At 45.9% G+C, this 19,568-nt stretch overlaps 1 protein-coding gene across 1 annotated transcript in view; it reads left to right on the forward strand.

Moving 5' to 3' along the window:
* GTF3C1 (general transcription factor IIIC, polypeptide 1, alpha 220kDa) overlaps positions 1–19,568 on the forward strand; it is a gene marked incomplete at its 5' end in the record, with an annotated part of 36,517 nt that overhangs the window by 13,273 nt on the left and 3,676 nt on the right. The window contains 21 exons of the mRNA XM_010134168.1: positions 86–264; positions 619–894; positions 1,818–1,963; positions 2,205–2,302; positions 3,664–3,760; positions 4,234–4,411; positions 5,867–6,002; positions 6,701–6,836; positions 7,571–7,652; positions 8,351–8,533; positions 9,081–9,238; positions 9,352–9,494; positions 9,690–9,771; positions 10,907–11,019; positions 11,944–12,006; positions 12,541–12,634; positions 13,540–13,712; positions 14,217–14,501; positions 16,344–16,597; positions 18,335–18,621; positions 19,104–19,568. The exon at positions 19,104–19,568 is cut by the window's right edge and continues 4 nt beyond it. Of these exons, the coding sequence (XP_010132470.1) occupies positions 86–264; positions 619–894; positions 1,818–1,963; positions 2,205–2,302; positions 3,664–3,760; positions 4,234–4,411; positions 5,867–6,002; positions 6,701–6,836; positions 7,571–7,652; positions 8,351–8,533; positions 9,081–9,238; positions 9,352–9,494; positions 9,690–9,771; positions 10,907–11,019; positions 11,944–12,006; positions 12,541–12,634; positions 13,540–13,712; positions 14,217–14,501; positions 16,344–16,597; positions 18,335–18,621; positions 19,104–19,568 (3,628 nt within the window). The remainder of the gene's footprint in view (positions 1–85; positions 265–618; positions 895–1,817; positions 1,964–2,204; positions 2,303–3,663; positions 3,761–4,233; positions 4,412–5,866; positions 6,003–6,700; positions 6,837–7,570; positions 7,653–8,350; positions 8,534–9,080; positions 9,239–9,351; positions 9,495–9,689; positions 9,772–10,906; positions 11,020–11,943; positions 12,007–12,540; positions 12,635–13,539; positions 13,713–14,216; positions 14,502–16,343; positions 16,598–18,334; positions 18,622–19,103) is intronic.

Below are 19,568 nucleotides of genomic sequence, written 5' to 3' on the forward strand. Positions count from 1 at the left end.
AAGATGCTGAGTATCTCCTGAAGTCAGGAAGGAGGAATTGAACTCTGCTTGCTTTTTACCAAAGTGTTTTGTGGTTTTAATACAGGATTAAAGTTCCCCAGACACCAACATCCCAGGACCATGCTGAGGAAGAAAACCTGGGGCAAGAGACAGCTCCTGATTCAGGAGAAACACAAGAAGGCTCATGTAAAGCTGATAATCGGGCAAGAAAAACTGATGAAAAAATGGGCGTAACACAGCTAAAAAACTATCACCCTGTGACAGGTACAGCCAGCTTTGTTTTCTCTGTCGTCTTTCCCATATATTATTAATAATCATCTTCAGATGTCGTGGTCTCCTCAGATTCTACTGGGGTTTTTCTCCTTTTATAGGAGGGAAGTTGGGTTTGCATTAAAGCATCCCACTAGCCAATGTTTTTTTTACAGCTGCAAACTGCAATATTTGCATTCACTACTACTTCTTTACTACTGCTAGCTTCTATTTACTCTCAAGCTTATAATTACTCTCAACTGCCCATCTTTCCTTCCAGTTTCCTTCACATCAGTTCAGCAGAGGTAGCTATTTCTCCTGTTCTAATCCTCTCTTTATTTCTGTTTGGTACTTAATCTTCCCTCCCAGTGCCAGGACTTGGGCGTTCTCTTGGCTTTCTTCCCAAAATGCCCCGTTTAAGAATGGTCCACATGTTCCTTTGGTACTTAATTTATGGGCACCCTTTAAATGGAACACGGCAAAAAGGAGGTAGTGACGGGGAGAAAAAAGGCAGCAAACAAGGGCTGGATGCGAATGCGGCTGTACTGGAAGCCCAGCCAGACGGGACCTTGGAAACTGTGACCACTGCGGTGAATTCAGAAGCCTCCGTGCAGGAGAAGGAAGTAGAGTTGTCTAATCAATCAGGTAAGGAGTGGCACATCCTGGCTCTCCTACAGACTTTGCTGTGGTTCAGTGCAGCACTGCCACAACTGTTTGACAATATGACTTCAATGAAAGCACTTTAAGATAGGAAAAAAATACTCAGATATTATTAATGGCTCATTCTCACATTGAAAGGGTTTTCATCCAGGGGAGTGGTTCTGGATAGTGAAATGCAGTCGGCTCAAGCTGTGGACAATAAACTGGACAGTTTGCTGGTAACTCAGAGCAGGATTTGAGTTCAGAATAATCTTGAGTAATTTGAAGAAATGGTGTAGATTTAATTTTAGTAGGGATGAGTCTACACTGAAGCCGTAATTACTGCTTAAATGAACTCAGAGAATTATGTCGCTTTTTATTTCTTTTACAAAAAGAGGTTTTAGCGAGGGGGGCAGGATCTATGTCTTCCAAAGTGAAAAAGGATATTAGAGGTAGTTGATAAACTGTTCTTCCGAAAAAGAAATAATTGGATTGGGTATCCAGAAGATACTTTTTTTTAATGTGCTGTAAGGAGAGTTAAGTGGTGGAACAGACTATCTTAGTGAAAAAGAGTCTTATGAGGGTTGTATAAGTGCCATCTTCCTACTGCAGAACATGGGAATTCATTATATTGGTGCTTTCAGGCAGCCTCTGAAATGTCAGGGTAAGCCCAGAGTGAAGGGCAGGCTGATTGTCATAGGCTTAAATGTGCTTCTCAAGAGTCCTCACCTACTCTGAAAACCCCTGCAAAAGTCCTCTGCGAAAAGGATTGGAAGTCAGTGGCTTAGGTGATTTTCAGGTCACTTTAGGTTTTCAGATTTCCAGTCTGTGAGCTGCCAAATGCGTTCTGCTTCAGCACTCCCAGTAAAACCATTAGTGTAACCGCCTGCTTTGTCCTGCCCAAACCTAAGCCAGTCGTCTGTTCCTAGTGTATGTGGACGACACGTCGTGGATGCGCCATGTCCCTCCTCTCCCGATGCACAGGGAGTTTGGATTTGGATGGGCTCTCGTTAGTGACATGCTTCTCTGCCTGCCCCTCTCAGTCTTTGTTCAGATCGTACAAGTCAGCTACAAGGTATAGTGCTTTTTTTTTTGGTTTACACTTGTTTAAAGTCTGATAATATCAACTGTATAAGCAGTAACAGATATCCTCTCAGTCTATTTGAATAAAACCTCCCATTGGAGAGTAGTCGCTTTAGTTCTTGGTAGTTTCTTCTACAGAAAAGTTGGTTGCTTTTACAGCCATGCTGAAGAAAGCATATAGTTTAAAGGATAGTTATATTTCACATTTTGATTAATTTCTAAAATAATTCTAGGTGGATGGCCTGGAAGATTTTTTAAATGATCCTCTCAAAAAGCACACTCTGATCAGATTTCTTCCCAGGCCAGTCCGACAGCAGCTTCTCTACAAAAGGTAAGCAGATGAGTCAAAGTACACGGCTCCAGAGAGGAAGCACCAGTGGTTTTCTCAGTTATTTCCTGTCTGTGTCAAAGAACTTGGTGTTTAAGAGACGATCATCAATCATCTAAGGATAGTGTGCCAAACTGGATTTTTCTCTCCCAAACAGAAGGTGATCAGAAGCTAATAAACAATATCCCTGTGTGCTGTTAGGCAGTGCTGGGGAGCGGGGAGGTTCTGTCCCTCGTAACTCATCAGCAGGATGTTGCTTCTGTATAAAACACACTCCTGACTGGTGCTAAATGCACAATTTAGGAGAGTCTAAATGTTCCCGTCCTTCATAAATCTCTCAGAAGGTGCCACGCTGTGCACTTCCTGCCTCTCGTACATACCATTCAGTTGATGCTCGTGCTCCCAGTGGTGTGGCTGCCATCGTTTGCCGTTCCTCACGGAGGAGATGTTAAAAACCGCGACGGGACTGAAGAAAGGAAGGGAAAGCAGCAGTAAAGTGATCTGAATTCGTGGGATGAACAGCACTGTCTGAAGCAGGCAGGCTCCATCGTATAGCTTTGTGCAGAACAGAATGACGTGTAACCAGTTGTCTCTTCGCCCCCCGCCCGGTTCACTAGAACTTCTAACTCAGCCAAACTTGTTTCAGTATTTCTAGGCTTATCAGAGGATCTTTCTGGGCCTCAGGGAAAACTCCGACCAAAATACAATTCCCGTTTAACCACATGGATCCTAGCGAGTGGCAAAACTGCAGGCAGAGCTGAATTTTTGACAGCTCTCTCTCAGAAACTACATCTTAAAAGTTTCCTGAGCCTTCCAGAATTTTGCCGTATAAGTAGATATACAGACTGAAAATGTTGCGCTTTTTGCTCTGCCAAAGCTCTGAGCAACTCAGAGCAGTTTCTGGGAGCAGTAACTAAACAACCGTAACTGCAAGGCTCGTTGCCCAGTTCTGTATACCTACACTTGTGAAGGATTATCAGCCCACAGTTAGCCGTCACGGTTTCTTACTCGTGTTGTCTTTTCCTAACACGGAATTGTCTGCAGATCTGCTGGTGCGCTGACCTCGTTTGGTTCATTTTTACATGCGGTATTTCTGGCTCATTTTGGTCTTCTCTAGCAAAAGTTTAGTTAGTCTTTGGCTAAAATATTGTGTTTATGATTTGAGGAAAGGCAATTTGGAGCTTTGGGGTATTATACAGCCTGACAGATCAACAAAATCCCATGTCACAGATTCAAAAACTCAGTATTTCAAACACGCGTTGTTTCCTGAAGCCGCAGGTTGCGGCATGTAAATGGCACGTTTTCAGGTACCACTGTGACTGGTTTCATGTGTGCTAACTGTAATACTCCTAACATTGCTGCAGGAGGTACATCTTCTCGGTGGCAGAAAACCTTCAGAGATTGTGTTATATGGGACTGATACAGTTTGGCCCAACAGAGAAGTTTCAAGACAAAGATCAGGTAATTTTTTTCAATAATATAGCCATTATTCTTCCCATTATTTGTCCAGTGCAGCAAATGCAAGAATGAAGTCACTGATCAGAGTAAAATAATGACATCAGGCCACATCTTTTTATAAACAGAGAGCACGTGCAGAGGAGAGGGCAAGCCCAGCGTATACTTTGAGGACAAGAAAGAAAATTAGGCCCCAAGCACATCTATTCCAATCCTGGATGAGAGCTTGTAGGAAATGGTCTCTGTGGAAACTTGGAATGTCCTGTGCACAAGGGGGAACAGAAACTGTCCTAAATCTAGAATCGCCATTTCTGGATGGCTGGCAAGGGCAGTGTGGGAATACAGCGCAGTCGGGTGGGGATGGGTGCGTCCTCCGTCAGAACTGTCTGAAAACAGCAGAGCCTGGGAAGATGCCATACAGCCCTGAGCTCGGTGGAGTTGTTTTGACCTACCAGCCTGAATCACGCTGTCTCTGACAGGTCTTTGTGTATGTGAGGAGAAACGCTGTGATTGTCGACACCACTATCTGTGACCCCCACTACAACCTGGCCCGCAGCAGCCGCCCGTTTGAGAGACGCTTGTACGTCCTGAACACCATGCAGGACGTGGAGAACTTCTGGTTTGACCTGCAGTGTGTCTGCCTCAACACGCCGCTGGGTATGGTATAACTGCGCATGCGTACCGCCTTCGCGGCTTACTCCGGGCATCCCACGGTTCCTCCTCCTTTCCTAATGCCTGAGGCAGGTTCTGGTTTGTACTTCCCATGTTTTGTTCTCTCGGCTGGTCTCCTTGTGCATCCAGAAAAGCTCTAAGTTCTGTCCATGTAATTCTGTGAAGTTGAGATCCAAGGAACAGAACTATACACTTGAAATATTCAGAGCAGGGCTTAAGGGGAAAACATTCCTGTCCTGATAGAAGTATCAAATTTGATAATAGCACTGATAGATGTTAGTCCAGTAGTGGAAAAGCCTTTTTGAATGTATTTACTAGTGTAATTTTGCCATAGGTCCCTACCAGTTTAAGCAGGGATCCCTCTTCCTCGGGAAGATGTTGCTAACCTTTGTTAGATAGCCCGGGTTAGCCAAGAAGTGGATGTTAAGGGAGTTTATGCACTCCAGTTCTTTGGAGTTTGTTTTTATGTTTAGTCCTTTCATCACGTTGTTAAATAGGATATACAGCTACAAGCATACTTTATTAAAAATAAAAAATTGGAGGTAAGATATTCCTCCTGAAACCCTTGACAGCGCTGCTCTGTGTTTCTGTAGCTGAGCCAGCCAGCTTGGTGTAATTTTGTTGGTGATTTTGTCTGTCTCCTCTGCTGAAGCAGTTATGTGCAAAAGGCTCCTTCTACACTTGTCAAATGGTTTGTGACCGCTGCTTTTGCAGCCCAGGAAGACCGTGGTTACTTTTAGCCCCCCAAATACAGGAATGATATTGTTGCACCAGTCCACGTGTTTATGGAAGCTCTGTGGTGTTCCAGTCGAGTGTTTTCCATGTTGAGCCTTGAGGGGAAAACGGCTCTGTGCTGGATTTAAATTTCTGTTGAGCCTCTACCTCAGTCACCTGCCGGAGATCCAATCCTGCCCTATGGCTCTGTAGCATGGGCAGCCGAGAAGGAGCAGGAAGCCAGAAATTGGGTTTTCTTCGTAGCTTAGAGTTCCGTTACTCTAAAACTGTTACGTGACTCCTGCTATTTCCTACGTGTATCTCCAACATGAAGGAGTCGGCCACGCAAAACGTTCCCACTGCGTTTCAGCAGTCACAGCCTGCCATGTTGTTGCTTGAGGACTCTTGAGGACATATTTGAGTACCTGAAAGGCTATGATCTGTGCCTAGAATATCCCTCAGCTGCTCAATTGTTTTTACCTTATAAAGGGTACCAGCCTCCCACTCCTTCAGCTCTGAATACAGGTTTGGACAAGTTAGTGCCTTGTCCTGGAAAGTAACTGGGACAGCAGTGGCCTCTGTAAGAGGGTGGCGTGTTTTATTGAGGAGTGGTGAAAATATAAGTATGGTTTGGGAGCAGTAGTTTGCCATAGCAGAAAAATGGGGTCGGGAGTGGGTTGAAGTCCTACTTCTCGTGCTGATAGTCAAAACCATTTATATACCTAGGAGTTGTCCGCTGTCCTCGTTCAAAGAAAAGCAGCCTTCAAGGGGAGGAGACCGCGCTGGATGTACAGATGGAACAGGAGTCAGCAGTGGATAAACACAACCTGGAGCGAAAGTGTGCCATGCTGGAATACACCGCGTATGTCACCTTCAGCCTCGTTTTGCTCGCTGAACAGAGCGGGCATAAAGAACTTGTGGTCGATGGCAAACGCAGTTAAGACTCTGGCATTTCACTTGGGTGTTGCGGGTTTTTTTTTAACTCGGAGGCTATCCGAATAAAAACTCATGTAGTTGTGTGTCATGTTTACAAGTGGTTCATCCACCCAGCAGGTTTTCATGGGAAAAAGAGATTCAGATTTCCTTCCAAAGCAGTGCAGACGTGTGCTGCAAGAGTCTTGGGGAAAGCCAACTCGAGAGGGAAGGAATGGTTCATAATACAGTTAATACCATGACTGCCTTTGGTTCCTGGGGAAGATTTTCCCCTCACTTGTCCTGAGAAAGTGTTTCATCTGAGCAGGTATTTCCTGTAGTTCTGTGGCAGGAAGAGTGCTGAGAGCAGTCTCACCCAGCCACTGGAACTTGGTTAACAGTAATGAAGTTGTAATCTTTAAACCAGAAGCTCAGTCATTAAATATCAGGGATAAAACTTAATGGAGAAGCATCGTTGTCATCTGCTTCTGGAGTGGGGTTAAGGGAAGGAGCATCTCTCTTGCTCCTGTTCTTTCCCAGTCTGAACTGGGAGGGCAAGGGGCAAGGTCTGCACATTGCACACACATCACTCAGGAGCCGCTGGGAAGGCAAAATAACAACTGTACATCTTGTTACTCTTTCTCTTAGAGGCAGCCGGGAGGTGGTTGATGACGGCACTATCCCTGGAGATGGGTTAGGAGCTGCCGGTCTGGATTCCAGCTTTTATGGGCATCTAAGACGCAATTGGATCTGGACAAGCTACATCATCAACAAGACCAGGAAGGTGGGTATTTTAAAAAGTATGTCCTGTCAATGACTTTTCCAGATTTTCATATTCTTAAGGTTGAGATTCAGATAGCAGAATGTAACTGCTTGTGTGCTTTCTCAGTCGTGCATCTCGGTAAAGCTTTGCATGACCGGGAAGAAATGAATGCCAAGAGTGGTAAATCTTGGTGCTGAAGTGAATGAAAGAACTGGGTGTAAATCTTGTGTGAACTGAATTTGATTGTGTGTTCAACCAAAGGAAAAACACTTTACTAAGCGAGCCATTTAGGTTACTTAGTGGAGGCTCCTGCCGTTCTGAAATGGAGAAGTTGTCAGATGAAAACTGAAACATCCAGGACAAGGAACCGCACAACATTTAGAAGTTCCTTTGGAGTATAAAATGCTGTGGAAAAGTACTGCTTTACAGAAAATGCTGCTCGTGCTCTGTAGCAGTGAAAGAATCGAGCGTTTCTTTTCCAGTGATGGCTTCTTTTAAATTGTGATTCGCTGAAGTTCTAACCCTCATAATCTCATGGTCACTACAGTGTGATTTCGGAAAAGCTCTAGAGCCACTCAGATACGGGTAGTAGTAAGAGGAGTGAACCCTTCATTGTAGCCAGGGCTCTTGTCCTCTATACTGAACGTTTCTTTCTGATGCTACTCAAAGCATCAGTGATGTGTCGTGAGTATCGTGATGTTAACAGCAGCGCACTCCTTCTGCTTGGCACCTTTTTTAAAGCTGTCTTGTCTTAGGAAAATACAGTCTCTGAAAACGGACTGACAGTAAGACTCCAAACCTTCTTAACGAAACACCCCCTTCCACTCAGTACTGGAGGTAAGGTGGTGATGCTGGTGGCGGGGTCTGTAACTGTTGTTGTAACTGTCTGTAACTGTGTTGTGGCTGTTACTGTCTTTATTAAACCCCCTATGGGAGATGTGGATTATTCCTGTCTCCTTACAGTAATCTAGGACACTTCTGGCCACTGAAATAGATAATTAATTTCCTTCCCTATTTCTGGATATATGGTATAATTTTTTTTTATCCAGTATTGATGACTCGGGTTGTTCCTGTCTCCTTACGATGATCTAGGATGGTTCTGGGGCAGTAAAACAGCTATGTAAATAATTTCCTATAGAACAGTATTTTCTCTCCTTTGTAATTTCTGATGTGCAGCTTGCAGAAAGTCTAGAGGGACCAATGTTTTGTACAGCTGGGCACTGTTAAAACTTGCATAGCCACACATGTGAGCTGAGGAGGAGAAACTGCTCCAGGCTGGATGTAAAACCTCAGCTCAGGTCCCTTGTGTCTGTGCACTGCACACTAGCCTTAGTAATTACCTGATGATTCCTCACTTCTGTGGGATTTCACTCTGTGAGCTGTGAGGCATGAAATAACATCACTAACCAAGGGCAAGTCTGAGAGGGCATCTGCCTTTTAACTATGCTGAAACTTCGGTGTTTGCTCTTTATAGCTTAATATTGTAGAGTGGAATTGCTCCAGAGCTCCACTACTGTGAATATGTGTCATTTTAGGTAACAAAATTAATATTTTGGGAGAAGCAAAGGTAGGATCCGAGTCACTCGTCCAGAAAGAATGTATTGAAATAAGTAAAGAACCAACCCAGGATCGAACTAAACGAGTGAGAGGTGGAAAAAGCCAAAAGAGGAAGAGGCTCAGGAAAGACACTGGAAAGAAGACGAAGAAGAAGAAGAAAGGTGAGTAACTAACACACTGGGGAAAGACACATCCTTCTCAGTGCACAGGCCTGCGCTCAGTTGCTTTGGAAAAGCTGATGTGACTGTCCCATGGTGTGGGAAACTTCCTGGCCTTGTCCCTGGGTGACCTCTTTCAGTGAAGAGGTTCCGATGTCCTGGGGCTGTATACTGGCCCCAGAGAAAAACCGCAGTGTGCTGTAACTGTTCCCGGGGTGTGAATCACAACTGCACTGCTGTGCTGAACAAATGCAAGAAATTCTGATCGTGTCTGCACCACAACAATCCCTTGCAATTCACCATTGACTTGTGACAGCTGGCTTAAAGAGCCCTCATGGTACGATGCGCTGGGTAGGCAGTTTGCTAACTAAAGTGCTGCTTTTCTCATTCCTGGCAGAGGTACGACTGCATTTTGCTTTCTGAACTCCTACTTCCCCGCTTCCATTCCTCCCAACTCCAGTTGGTGCTGCTGCTGCCTGTGATACGAGTTTGAATTACCCAGAATACGTAGTGCCAAGATAACTGTTGTCTTTTTTTCTGGATTTGTTAGAAGAGGATTCTGTAGAAAAAAGCAAAAAACTCCGCTACCACGATGAAGCTGACCAGAGTGCCCTGCAGAGAATGACACGCCTGCGTGTCGCCTGGACGGTGCAGGAAGACAGTCTGCTCATGCTGTGCCGAATTGCTAGTCATGTGCTGAATGCAAAGGTATTGAACAGACCCTGTCTCCTGCACAGTCCTGGGAACTTCATCCAGGGCTAACGACTGCTGGTGCACGCACAGCCTGGGGCTAACTCCAAACACGTCTGCTCTTCACGCAGGTGAAAGGGCCCTTTGTTCCATGGCAAGTGGTTCGGGACATCATGCATGCCAGCTTCGAGGAGTCCCTCGACAAAACCTCTCATTCCGTTGGACGAAGAGCTCGCTATATTGTCAGAAATCCACAGACCTATCTTAACTATAAGTAAGAAGGATTCTGTCTATGTTCTACTTACAGGCTAAATTCTCCTGAAGTGAAGGGATATGGTCCCTCCTATGTTTTTGTCTTGTTCCGTGTGACTACGAATTTCAGCACTTCTACACCCTAGTGCTATCAGATCGGTATGGAAATTGGGGAAATTTCAGCTAGCTACAACACCTTCAATTGTATCTGTTGCAGAGTTTGCCTTGCCGAGGTTTACCAAGATAAAGCCCTCACTGAAGATTTCATGAACAGAGAAAATAATTATGAAGACCCCCAGGTAGGAGGGAAGTCTTCTAAAAGGTCGTAGAGCACTCCACACGGTGTGCGCTACTGCGAGCTGTGATTCCGTCTCTCTCCCTCGTACCCTTAGCTATTTTAAAAATAGCAGCATCGTAAAAATGCAGCTTCAGTGGGAATGAAGTGGATGCAGGCAGCTTCCCAAAGACACAGTAACAGCACTGCTGTGCAACAAAAAATGTGCTTGTTTATAAACATCCATGACTGAGCATCTATATACACTGATTTTTTTTTTTTTTTAATCATCTCAGCCTTGTTGTTATCTGAGCAAGAAAACATTTTTGCTCTGTAATTTCTTATTTTTTATTCTGGTTGCATATCAAGCGGCTGTCCTAGCTTCTGTGGATGAGTGCAGGAACGTAAGCAAATTTTATGAGAGGCCTTGATTAGATCAGTCAAATCTAATTTTTGGAGTTTTTTCTAGCTTAAATTAACCACAATTTCAAATGGAAAACTTGTTTACAATTTCAGCACAAACAGTTCCATTTTGAATTTCAAAACGTTTTCAGAACTGGGGCGACATCACCGCAAGATTTTCTTTGGTTTTGTCTAGGAATAACAATCCCTGTTCCTGTCAGAAGACCCCAGTCAGTTCTGCTGGTAGATTCATGGTTGTTTGAATGCAGAGGGGTTGCTCAGCAATGAGGCATTGCTGAACCAAAGGCATGTGTCCCCGTCCCCAAAGTCTGGCTTTGGGGGCAAATAACAACTACTTCCCAGAGAGCTACAGGACACACCTGTAACACGTGTCCTCCAAGCCATGATGGCACAAACGGACTTAGTGGAGAAGACGATCAAGTCCGAAGGGTACAAAAAGAAGAAAAGACTTAAGCAGGAGCTTAAACAAAGCTCTAAGAAAGGATCTTACACTGTTAGCTCACGGTAATTGGCTTTAGAACGTATGTTCATGGCTTGCAGCTGTGAGAGATTACAGACTGAATCCGCAGTTGTTGCGTAAGGCAGCAAACACAACCTCCACAGAGCGTCTTGGATGTGTTCTCTGTTTCAAACCCAGCTATTCCTACTAGAGTTTTCCACGAACGCTTTAAAAGGAGAGGCGCTTTTCCCACTCTGGAAATTGAGGTCGATAACATTTCTGTCTCTTCTCTTCTAAGGTCTGTGCAAAGGAGTTTAAAGAGTTTGTGGAAAGACTGAAAGAGAAATTCAGTTCCACCCTGGGGAATCCCAAACTGGAGATTCCTGACACTTTGCAGGAACTCTTTTCCAGGTATTTTGGTGATGGTGCTTTTGACTCTCTGAGACGGTAGGAGAGGAGGGTGATTCAGAGCAGACCCCTTCTCTGCTGTGCAGGATTTACAGCCGCCGTTACTTGTACTCTTGGTATCGTGTTTTGGCACGTACAACTAGCGATGTTCCTTTCAGATCCACACTTCCGAAGTACATGTAACTGATCTTCAGGAATTCGCACAAGCTTGTTTCATTGGAAACCATTCCCATTTTGCTAAATAAGACTTTTAAACCAGAAATTCACAATGCCAGGCTTTCGTAAGTTCTCAAACCCTCAACTCTGCTATTAGAGCTGTTGGTACACGGGTGTAACATTTTAATGCAACCAAAGAGTTCCCTTTACACCGTTTTCCAGATCAATGGGCCCCATTTTGTATCACATCACAGTTTGTAGCTGGTTGCTCAGCTAAATCACCTCAGCGCTGCTAAAATTTGATACAGGAGAGCACTCAGCCTTGTATATAGTGTTCTCCCGCCTCAGATCGCCGAGCTTTTTTGTGATGAATAACACCTGGAGAGAAGTGTGAGAGTTTGGGTCTCGAATCATTTTATGATAACAGATTTAGCACCTTTGTAAAGTTTCCTGCTTTGGGAAGAGTTGTACGTGCCACAGAAGTGCTGCTGGTGGTAACTGCAAGTCCAAAAGCTCAACAGAACAGCAAATCCTCACAGTTCTGCAGTGGCTCCTGCCCCGTGTTGTACCTCCTTGTCAGCAGATAGCTTAGAGGAGTCGGGGAGATGGATCTCAGCCTTCCTTGCCAATTTTGACACTTGTGCTGCGGGCTGCTGGCGCAGCTGGTTCCCCTGCACTGTTTCACCACGTGCCTTATGAGCTTCCCGGCTGATATAAAATCGCAGCACGTTACTTCCGTTTCAGTGTTTTCCTTTCCCTTCCCTTAACCAGATTTCGAGTTCTGGCAATTGGAGAAGACACCGATCAAAACACAAAAGAGGACAGTCTGAGCAGGTGAGTAGCAGTAGCACTTTTTTTTCCCATTAACATTCCAAGACCGTGTTCTCACATCTGTGGAAGTCATATATATAGTCTTCTAATTGAGTGCATTTTCATCTGTTTGTGGCAGTGTGTAAATTTATGAATAGGAAAACACTCCCACAAGGCGGTAGGGCCCTCTGACACAGATTACAGATTTGAATATGCTGACAGCAGCAAAGACCTTCTCAAAGTGGTGGTCTGTTACCAATAGATGACAGTGTACGTCTGCTCTGGGGGATGTATCTTAAGAGGAAGAGGTGTTATCAAAGAGGACATGGGTTTGTGTCAGATTGTCTGAACTGACGAAAAGATTGAGGGTGGAAGGTCAGGGAACCCCTAACAGGCTTCTCCACACGAGTGACCCTCAGGTGAGCTCATCGCTTAATGCATCTGTTTCAGAAGCAGTGACTGAGTGTATTTCCATGCTAGTTGAATAGTCGGGTACCTCTTGCTCAAAATTTACCATGAATAAACTCCTTTTTTTTCCTTCTTTTTTTTTTCTTTCAGTGTCTATGATATCCATTTTCTGGTGCTACAGAATCTGATACAGAGCACACTGGCCCTCTCAGATAACCAGATGAAATCTTGCCAGTCATTTCAGGTAGGGTGTCTGGACCAAACTTTACTGGCCATAGAATCGCAGAATCCTTTAGTTGGAAAAGACCTTTAAGCTCATTGAGTCCAACCATTAACCCAGCGCTGCCAAGTCACCACTAAACCGTGTCCCTCAGCACCACATCCACAAGTCCCCTTATGACCCTGAAGATGCCTTTTCAAATGGAGAAACCCAGAAACTTAGATTTGTATCTGTTCTGCGGGGATTAGTCTCTTCTGCTTTTAGGAAATTAGTTCTTCTAGGCAGGTTCTCCCTGAGGATGAGACTGCAAGATGGGAGGTTGGAGCAATCCCCAAAACCCAGGTGAAATAAACCCCACATCCCTCCCACTGGACCAACCTGGATCATGATGTTATGCCCACTCCAGCAGCTGGAATGATGGTCTGGAGGAGCTATCACAAAGACAGCCCTAGTGTCCAGCTGACGGTGTTGGGGAGCCTCCCCTTCAGCACTGGGGACCACAAAGATATTTCATCTATCAGTCAGGGACTTAATGAAGTTAGTTTGAAGGGAGTTTAATATCAGCAGGCAAGAGTGGAGCCGAGAAAGCCAAGCCTAGAGGAGCACGTTTTTGGTAAAAGGATGGGAAGAATCTACCAAAATGTAGATGTGGCAGATGAGCAGTTTGTACATACGTAATTCTAGCGGGAGCCTGATCCCATTTTGATACCAAGCGCTCTGTAGTGTTTAGTTAATTTAACTGGCATTTCCTGTGGAGAGCCTGGAAGCCCACACAAGGAACAGAATAGTGTGGTCAAGTTTCTGTGTGTCATTTACCTTCTGACGTGTAGCTTCATACTCATGTAGTGACTGTAAACCTCAAGGAGGTGAGTCTCACAGCGGATTCCAAGCTAACGCTGCCTTGTGCATTGAGCGGGGCTTTCTTGCAGACGTTCCGCTTGTACCGGGAGTACCAGGATGACATTCTTATGAAAGCCTTCCTCGAGTGTCAGAAGAGAAGCTTGGTCAATCGCCGGCGCGTAAACCACACACTGGGCCCGAAGAAAAGCCGAGCTTTGCCTTTTGTGCCCATGTCCTACCAGCTGTCTCAGAGTTACTACAGGTGGGTGCCAGAAAAGTCTCCGGTTATGTCTGAGCTAATAAAAGGATCTCCCAGGCATGCTTGGCGTGGAGGGGAACACACAGGAAGTATCTAGAGCAAAGAACCCGACCGTCAGGGCTGAAGCTGAGAAGGTGCCACCTCTGTGAGCGAGCCTGTTGTTCGGTTCACAGTTAGGGCTGCTCAGGGGATAGAACCGAGTTTGCCAGGCAGGCCTTGACTGGGTGGAGAGTTTAGCTGGGAATGCGTTCAGTGCTCAGGCAGCAGATGACATCTTTGCTGTGTATTTGCTGTGTAGTACCAGACCTCTACATGGAGCATCAACACCCAATGTTCTGCAGCTAGTAAAAGGACTCTGAAGGCAGGTATGGCAGGTACTTGGTTACCAGCTCTAGAATGGAACCTCAGCTGTTTGGCTGCTCTGTGCTACCATGGGTCTAAAATTCACACACGGTAAAAACAGACTGAGAAAGATTGGCTCTTCTTTGAATTCGTCTTTTTGTCCAGAGTTTTTACATGGCGCTTTCCCAGCACCATTTGTACAGAGTCCTTCCAGTTCCTCGAGAAGCTCAAGGATGCAGAAAAATCGGACCAGCCAGATAACTTCTCCTTTAAAGATCAAGAAAGCAAAGCGTCAGAAGACATGGTTGCGTTTCCTATGGATGGGCCTGGTGGCCACTGCGCAGCGATGCTTTCCCTGTTCTCTCTGGGACTTGTATCCGTGAACGTGAGAATCCCAGAGCAGATCGTTGTGGTGGACAGCACTATGGTGGAAAATGAAGCGATAAAAAGGTAAGCGCCGTTATTTCTGTTAGTGCGGTTCGGGGGTGACTTGGATGAAGCATTTTCTGCGCTGGATTGTGGCATGTTTTACTGTTTGGATTTTTATTTCTGAGGGAGCATTCTGAGGACTTAACGGCACTTCAGTGAGTGCCTGTTGATGTGGCCCTGGACTGCGTTTGTCTTCACGAGTGACATTTAAATTGCTGGGTGCTTTGCTGCTGTCAGAGCTGATGTGGGAGGGCGAGTGGTGTGGCTAGGGGAGCGTTCTCATCAACACTGCACCTTCCCCGTTCAGCGACTGAGAAGGATTAGCAGCAAGGCTTATCAGTGAAACCTTTCTCCATAATATGGCCTCTATGTATTGTCTCCTCTTTTCTTTTGATTTTTTTTAAGCCTCCAGTCACTGCATGCCGCTGAACCTGAAGCTCTCCCTCGGCAGTCTAACCCTGTGGAGAGTTCATCCTTGCAGTCATTTTGTGTTTTCTTAAGAGCGCCACTAAAATCTGCCACTGTGTTTAACCTGTTGCCTCACGTTGGGTCTATATACATGGGAAATACTTTCTCTTTAAAGCAGCTTGTTGCTGGTTTGAAGGTTGTTATCGTAGCTCTCCTCCCACAATTCGCTATCCTTTAAAAGGAGCAGCCTCAGTTCCTTTACTTGTGTGTTTGGTGCATTGTTCTTGTTGCCCAGATCTCTTCCTTGTTCTCCTCTGAACTGTGATGTCAAAACCCAAATGCCACCCTCTTGCTGGCAGGGCTGTGCCAATTACATCACCTTCTGTAGGTGATACGCCTGCTCATGCCTCCCAAGATGAAAAAAACCCAACCAGCCAAGATCCCCCGTGCAGCGATTCATGTACAGCTTGTGATTCGCTATGACCAGTTCCTTTACCGGGTCAGTGTGGGGGGACTGGTGCACTGCGATACCAGTATCGAGCATCTGTCGGTATGGAGTTGCTTCCTGCTCTTTGCCGGGCTATTTCCCCGGCTGGCTGGAAACGTTCTGAATGGAAATCCTGCCTTCTCCTGTGCTCGCAGGCTCTCCCGTTCAGCGACCCCATTCAAACTTCATACGCTATTTTATCACCCAGGTCATTAGCAAAAAACCCACCAAACCCTGGACCCGTCCCAGTTCTGAGTCCAGTTTTCCAACTGGTTATGTACTCACACTGTTTTTTCCAAACAATGTGTCCCCTCTTGGTTTTAAATATGTTTCAAGAGAAGGTATTTGAGGTCTAATTCATCTTAGAGAAGGTGGAAGGAATCTTCAGTTAGAGTCTCCACCTTTGTCCCTTTTGTCATGTCCTGGGAAAAAGTGGTGTTGGTTAGACTTTATTTCTGGGAAGTTGATCCTGGCTGCTACTGCTGATCTCTCCTTACTTTGAGGCTGTCTGCAGTTTGGTTTGCGTTGGTTTGTTTGTTTTACTTTTTTTAAAGCAACTGAAGTCTTTGCTCTGTAATTCTTTCTCCTCCTTTTCTCCCTTGAAACAAAGGCCTGTCTGCCCTGTTCTGCAGCGTCCCTCACGGCCTCGGTGTCTGCGCTGACAGATGAAGTGGCTGCTGAACAGCAGAGGTTCAGCTGTAAGCTGAGATATTTGGGGTTCATTTCAACATGTTTGCAAAAAAAAAAAAAAGAAGAGTTTCCTTTTCCAGGGACCTGTAGTGTACTTTCTTTTCTGGAGCTGCTTGTTCTCAGCACTTCAGATGCGGCTGCCACGGGCAGCAGCTGCTGATGACTAAACCCTAGACTGCAGAACAAGGGTGTTCTTCCTCTGCTCACTGCAGTGAGTCACTTTCTTATTTTGGAAAAAAAACCTTGACAAACAAACCAACCACCTCTGTTTGCTGCAGTTTGGGAAAAGATGGACTAGAGGATGATGATGACGATGATGATGACTTAGATGACAGCTCTGGAGGCAAACGGAGAATAGAAGTGAAAGCTCGTCAAGCGTCTCATACCAATTACTTACTGATGAGAGGCTACTACGCCCCTGGGATCGTCAGCACGCGCAATCTGAGTCCCAGTGACAACATCGTGGTCAATTCCTGCCAGGTGAAGGTAAAGCTGCGATGTACACCGCTTCCAGGAAGACTCAGCTCTCCAGGTTAGTTTGTTTGGCCTAACTCGCACAGAATTGGGCTGGAGCCGGAGGGAGAGTGAACTCCTCGGCTGAGGAACCAAGCTGAACAAAGCCTGCTTTTTTCCTTAGGCGTGCGGTTTGCTTTTCTCTCCTGGCTTAAACAGATGGTTGACTTATGGAGGCACCTTGTATTGGTAACAAGTTCTTGCCTGTGTTGCATGTGGTGTGAAACTGTTATTCCAAAGAGGAAGTCAGTCCTCCGCTCCGTTGTCCCTCCTTTGTCCCTTCTCCAGGAGGGTTTGCAGTCCATTCTGCCATTCAAAAGACCGTATTCTGTCGCACCCAGGCTTTCTCTTCTGTAAAGAGAAGTCATCTTCTAGTGCTCCTTGAATGGAAATTCACATTTATTTGTCTCCTGCAAGTGCCTGCAATAGTGGTGCCCAACCTCTGGCCTTTTACTCCTGGTAACTTAAACATTTTGTTAATATTTAGAGCCTAAATATTTGCAGTTTATCAGCACTCCCCCTTCTTGAAGCGCATCTTCCTTTTCACTGTAATGCAGAGTACCCAGGGAAGCCTGTAGCTGTTCAGCTCTCTCGCTGGAGGCTCTAGCACTGTCCTTGCCTGTTGCCGTTGTGGCAGAGGTAAAATAGTGATTCTGTCTCCAGTCTCTGCTGCCACGCGTGCCCTCCAGGTTTGCTGAGCTGACGGCTCTTTACAGCCGCTCTCGTTTTCCCTTGGCTGTCAGAGAAGCGTGGCTGTGTCCCACCCGCCACGAGGGAAAGGCAGCCCGCAGAGGGAAGGGTGCGAAGCAGGTAAGCACAGGGCTGAAGCCACCCCGTAACCATCTGGGACTCGGAGAAGGCACAACACTGCTTCCGCTGCTGAACACTCTGCACTGTGGGGTCAGTTTTGTGCAGGGATGGACCTGTCTCCAAACACACTTTTGTTACACTAAGTGTCGTAAGACGTTGTCATCTTGTAGTTCGCACCGGATTTGGCCAGTAGCTTTCTGCCACGGAGCGGCTGCTGCCAACAGTAGAGTCCTCCATAGCATTTCCTTGCCCTAGACGTTTCTCCTGACCTCCTTCAAGAACAGAGACGGTGCCCTCATGAACTCAGAGCTGAGCTGACCCGGTGTTACAGAGAACAGTGCCATGTCTACGCTGTCTGTCAGCGATACTTCGCTTGGATACGAGGGGAAGCCCTTGTAAACCAGCTTGCTGTTCTTCTCCAGGTCTTTTCAGAGACAAATACATAGCACAGAAAGAAAAAAGGAAATCACAGCAATGAAGAGGGAAAACTGAGCTCTGTTTTTAATTGGAACAGTCTAGAAGGACCCTCGTCTGTTCCAGTGTTTATCTTTCTGTCATCCTCATCATCATCGTGGCTTGGCTTTGCGGACGAGATTTGGGAAGGGCTTTACCCACGCTCACTGCAAGCGCGCTGGTGGCTGAAAAGGCCAATGCGGGATAGGCAAGACCGGTTGCAAAGAGCACACCAGAAGGTCTCCTTGGGTGGTAGAGTCGAGGCACAGTTCTTTCTGCGCTGTCTTTTCTCCTCGAGACTGATTCTACGTGTGCTCTCAGCTGAAAAGGCTAATGCGGGATAGGCAAGACCGGTTGCAAAGAGCACACCAGAAGGTCTCCTTGGGTGGTAGAGTAGAGGCACGGTTCTTTCTGTGCTGTCTTTTCTCCGTAGTGTATTGCAAAGTAGCAACTGCTTCACAGCTTATACCCTTGGTTTTTATTTGTTTTGCAGTTTCTCCTCTGCTTGATAACATGGCTGTGGGAGTCTCCTGCCTCCCTGAAATTTTTACCAGGCTGATAAAAATCCAAGAAGAAAATTATGCGGTTGATAAGTTTCTTCATGAGTGTACAGAACATTACGGCTATAATCCCAGCGACACAGCAGCTGTTCTGGAGATCCGTAACGCTGTAGAGGCAACTTCCCACTTCGGAATTTGCAAAGCTGAGCTGAGCAAACGTTTCTGCAGCTACGAAGAGGTGGAAGCTGAACGCACCAGGAGCCTGGAGCAGTACATTCAGGTGGTTTTACAGCCAGCTGCTTCCCATACATTAGTGTGGCACACTTAGTGTTCCCCTTGGGTGGGACAATCTTCCAGGCCATAGGAAGCTGAGATTGAACAGACCTGTTAGGCAAGAAACCACATACCAGTGCCTGATAGATCTCACCTCAGAGTTAGGAAGGCCAACAATTAAAGCAGCACTTACTCAAAGGCAGGAGTGAACTGTTTCAGAAACCCAGCAGTGCCAGCATTCACCTTTGGAAGCAAAAATACTCTTCCTCAGTTACGTTTTAACTGGATTTAAGGTGAACAAAAATGTCTTGTGCTGTGATTTCAGTAAAGTTTAAGTGGTAAAATGTCTTTTCAACTTAAGTGCAGAAGGGACAGAAAATTGAACACTCTACTAAGCTCTTCCTCTCTCTTTGCTGGGAGTTCCATGATATCTGGTTAAACTGTCATTTTCCAGTGAAAGCTCCTGAGACAATGTTTGTTTTTTTACAGGACCTTATTGAGATGCAGCAGGTTTTAGAAGTAGGAGGCCATGCTGTAAGACTGGTTGCAATAATATTTGCCAAGCCATGGCTGTTACATTCCGTGTGTCTGAAGAACACACCAGACGATTCTGATCAGCCAGATGCAGACACCACTCTCCCAGACGTCCCCCAGGATTGCCTGCCTTCGGAACCGCAGCAGGGAGAGGAGTGGTCCGGAGAGGAGGAGCAGCTGGGAAAAGACGCGCAGTCTGTCAGTGATGAAGAACCCCCAAGGAAGAGATGTAAGACTCAGAACGATGTCCTTGAGGACGGCAGCCAGCTCTGCCAGGGTGCACAGAGTGGTTTGAAAAGTGCAGATGAAAATAACTTTGATGGAGGTGTTACTGATCCTGTTACCGTGAAGGAGGCTTCAATCTTGGACGAAGAAACAGGCTCCCCGGGCGGGCAGGCAGAACATGTAGCTGAAACGCCA

This window comes from Buceros rhinoceros, unplaced genomic scaffold (genome assembly GCF_000710305.1).
Source record: "Buceros rhinoceros silvestris isolate BGI_N320 unplaced genomic scaffold, ASM71030v1 scaffold13834, whole genome shotgun sequence".
Lineage (NCBI taxonomy): Eukaryota > Metazoa > Chordata > Aves > Bucerotiformes > Bucerotidae > Buceros > Buceros rhinoceros.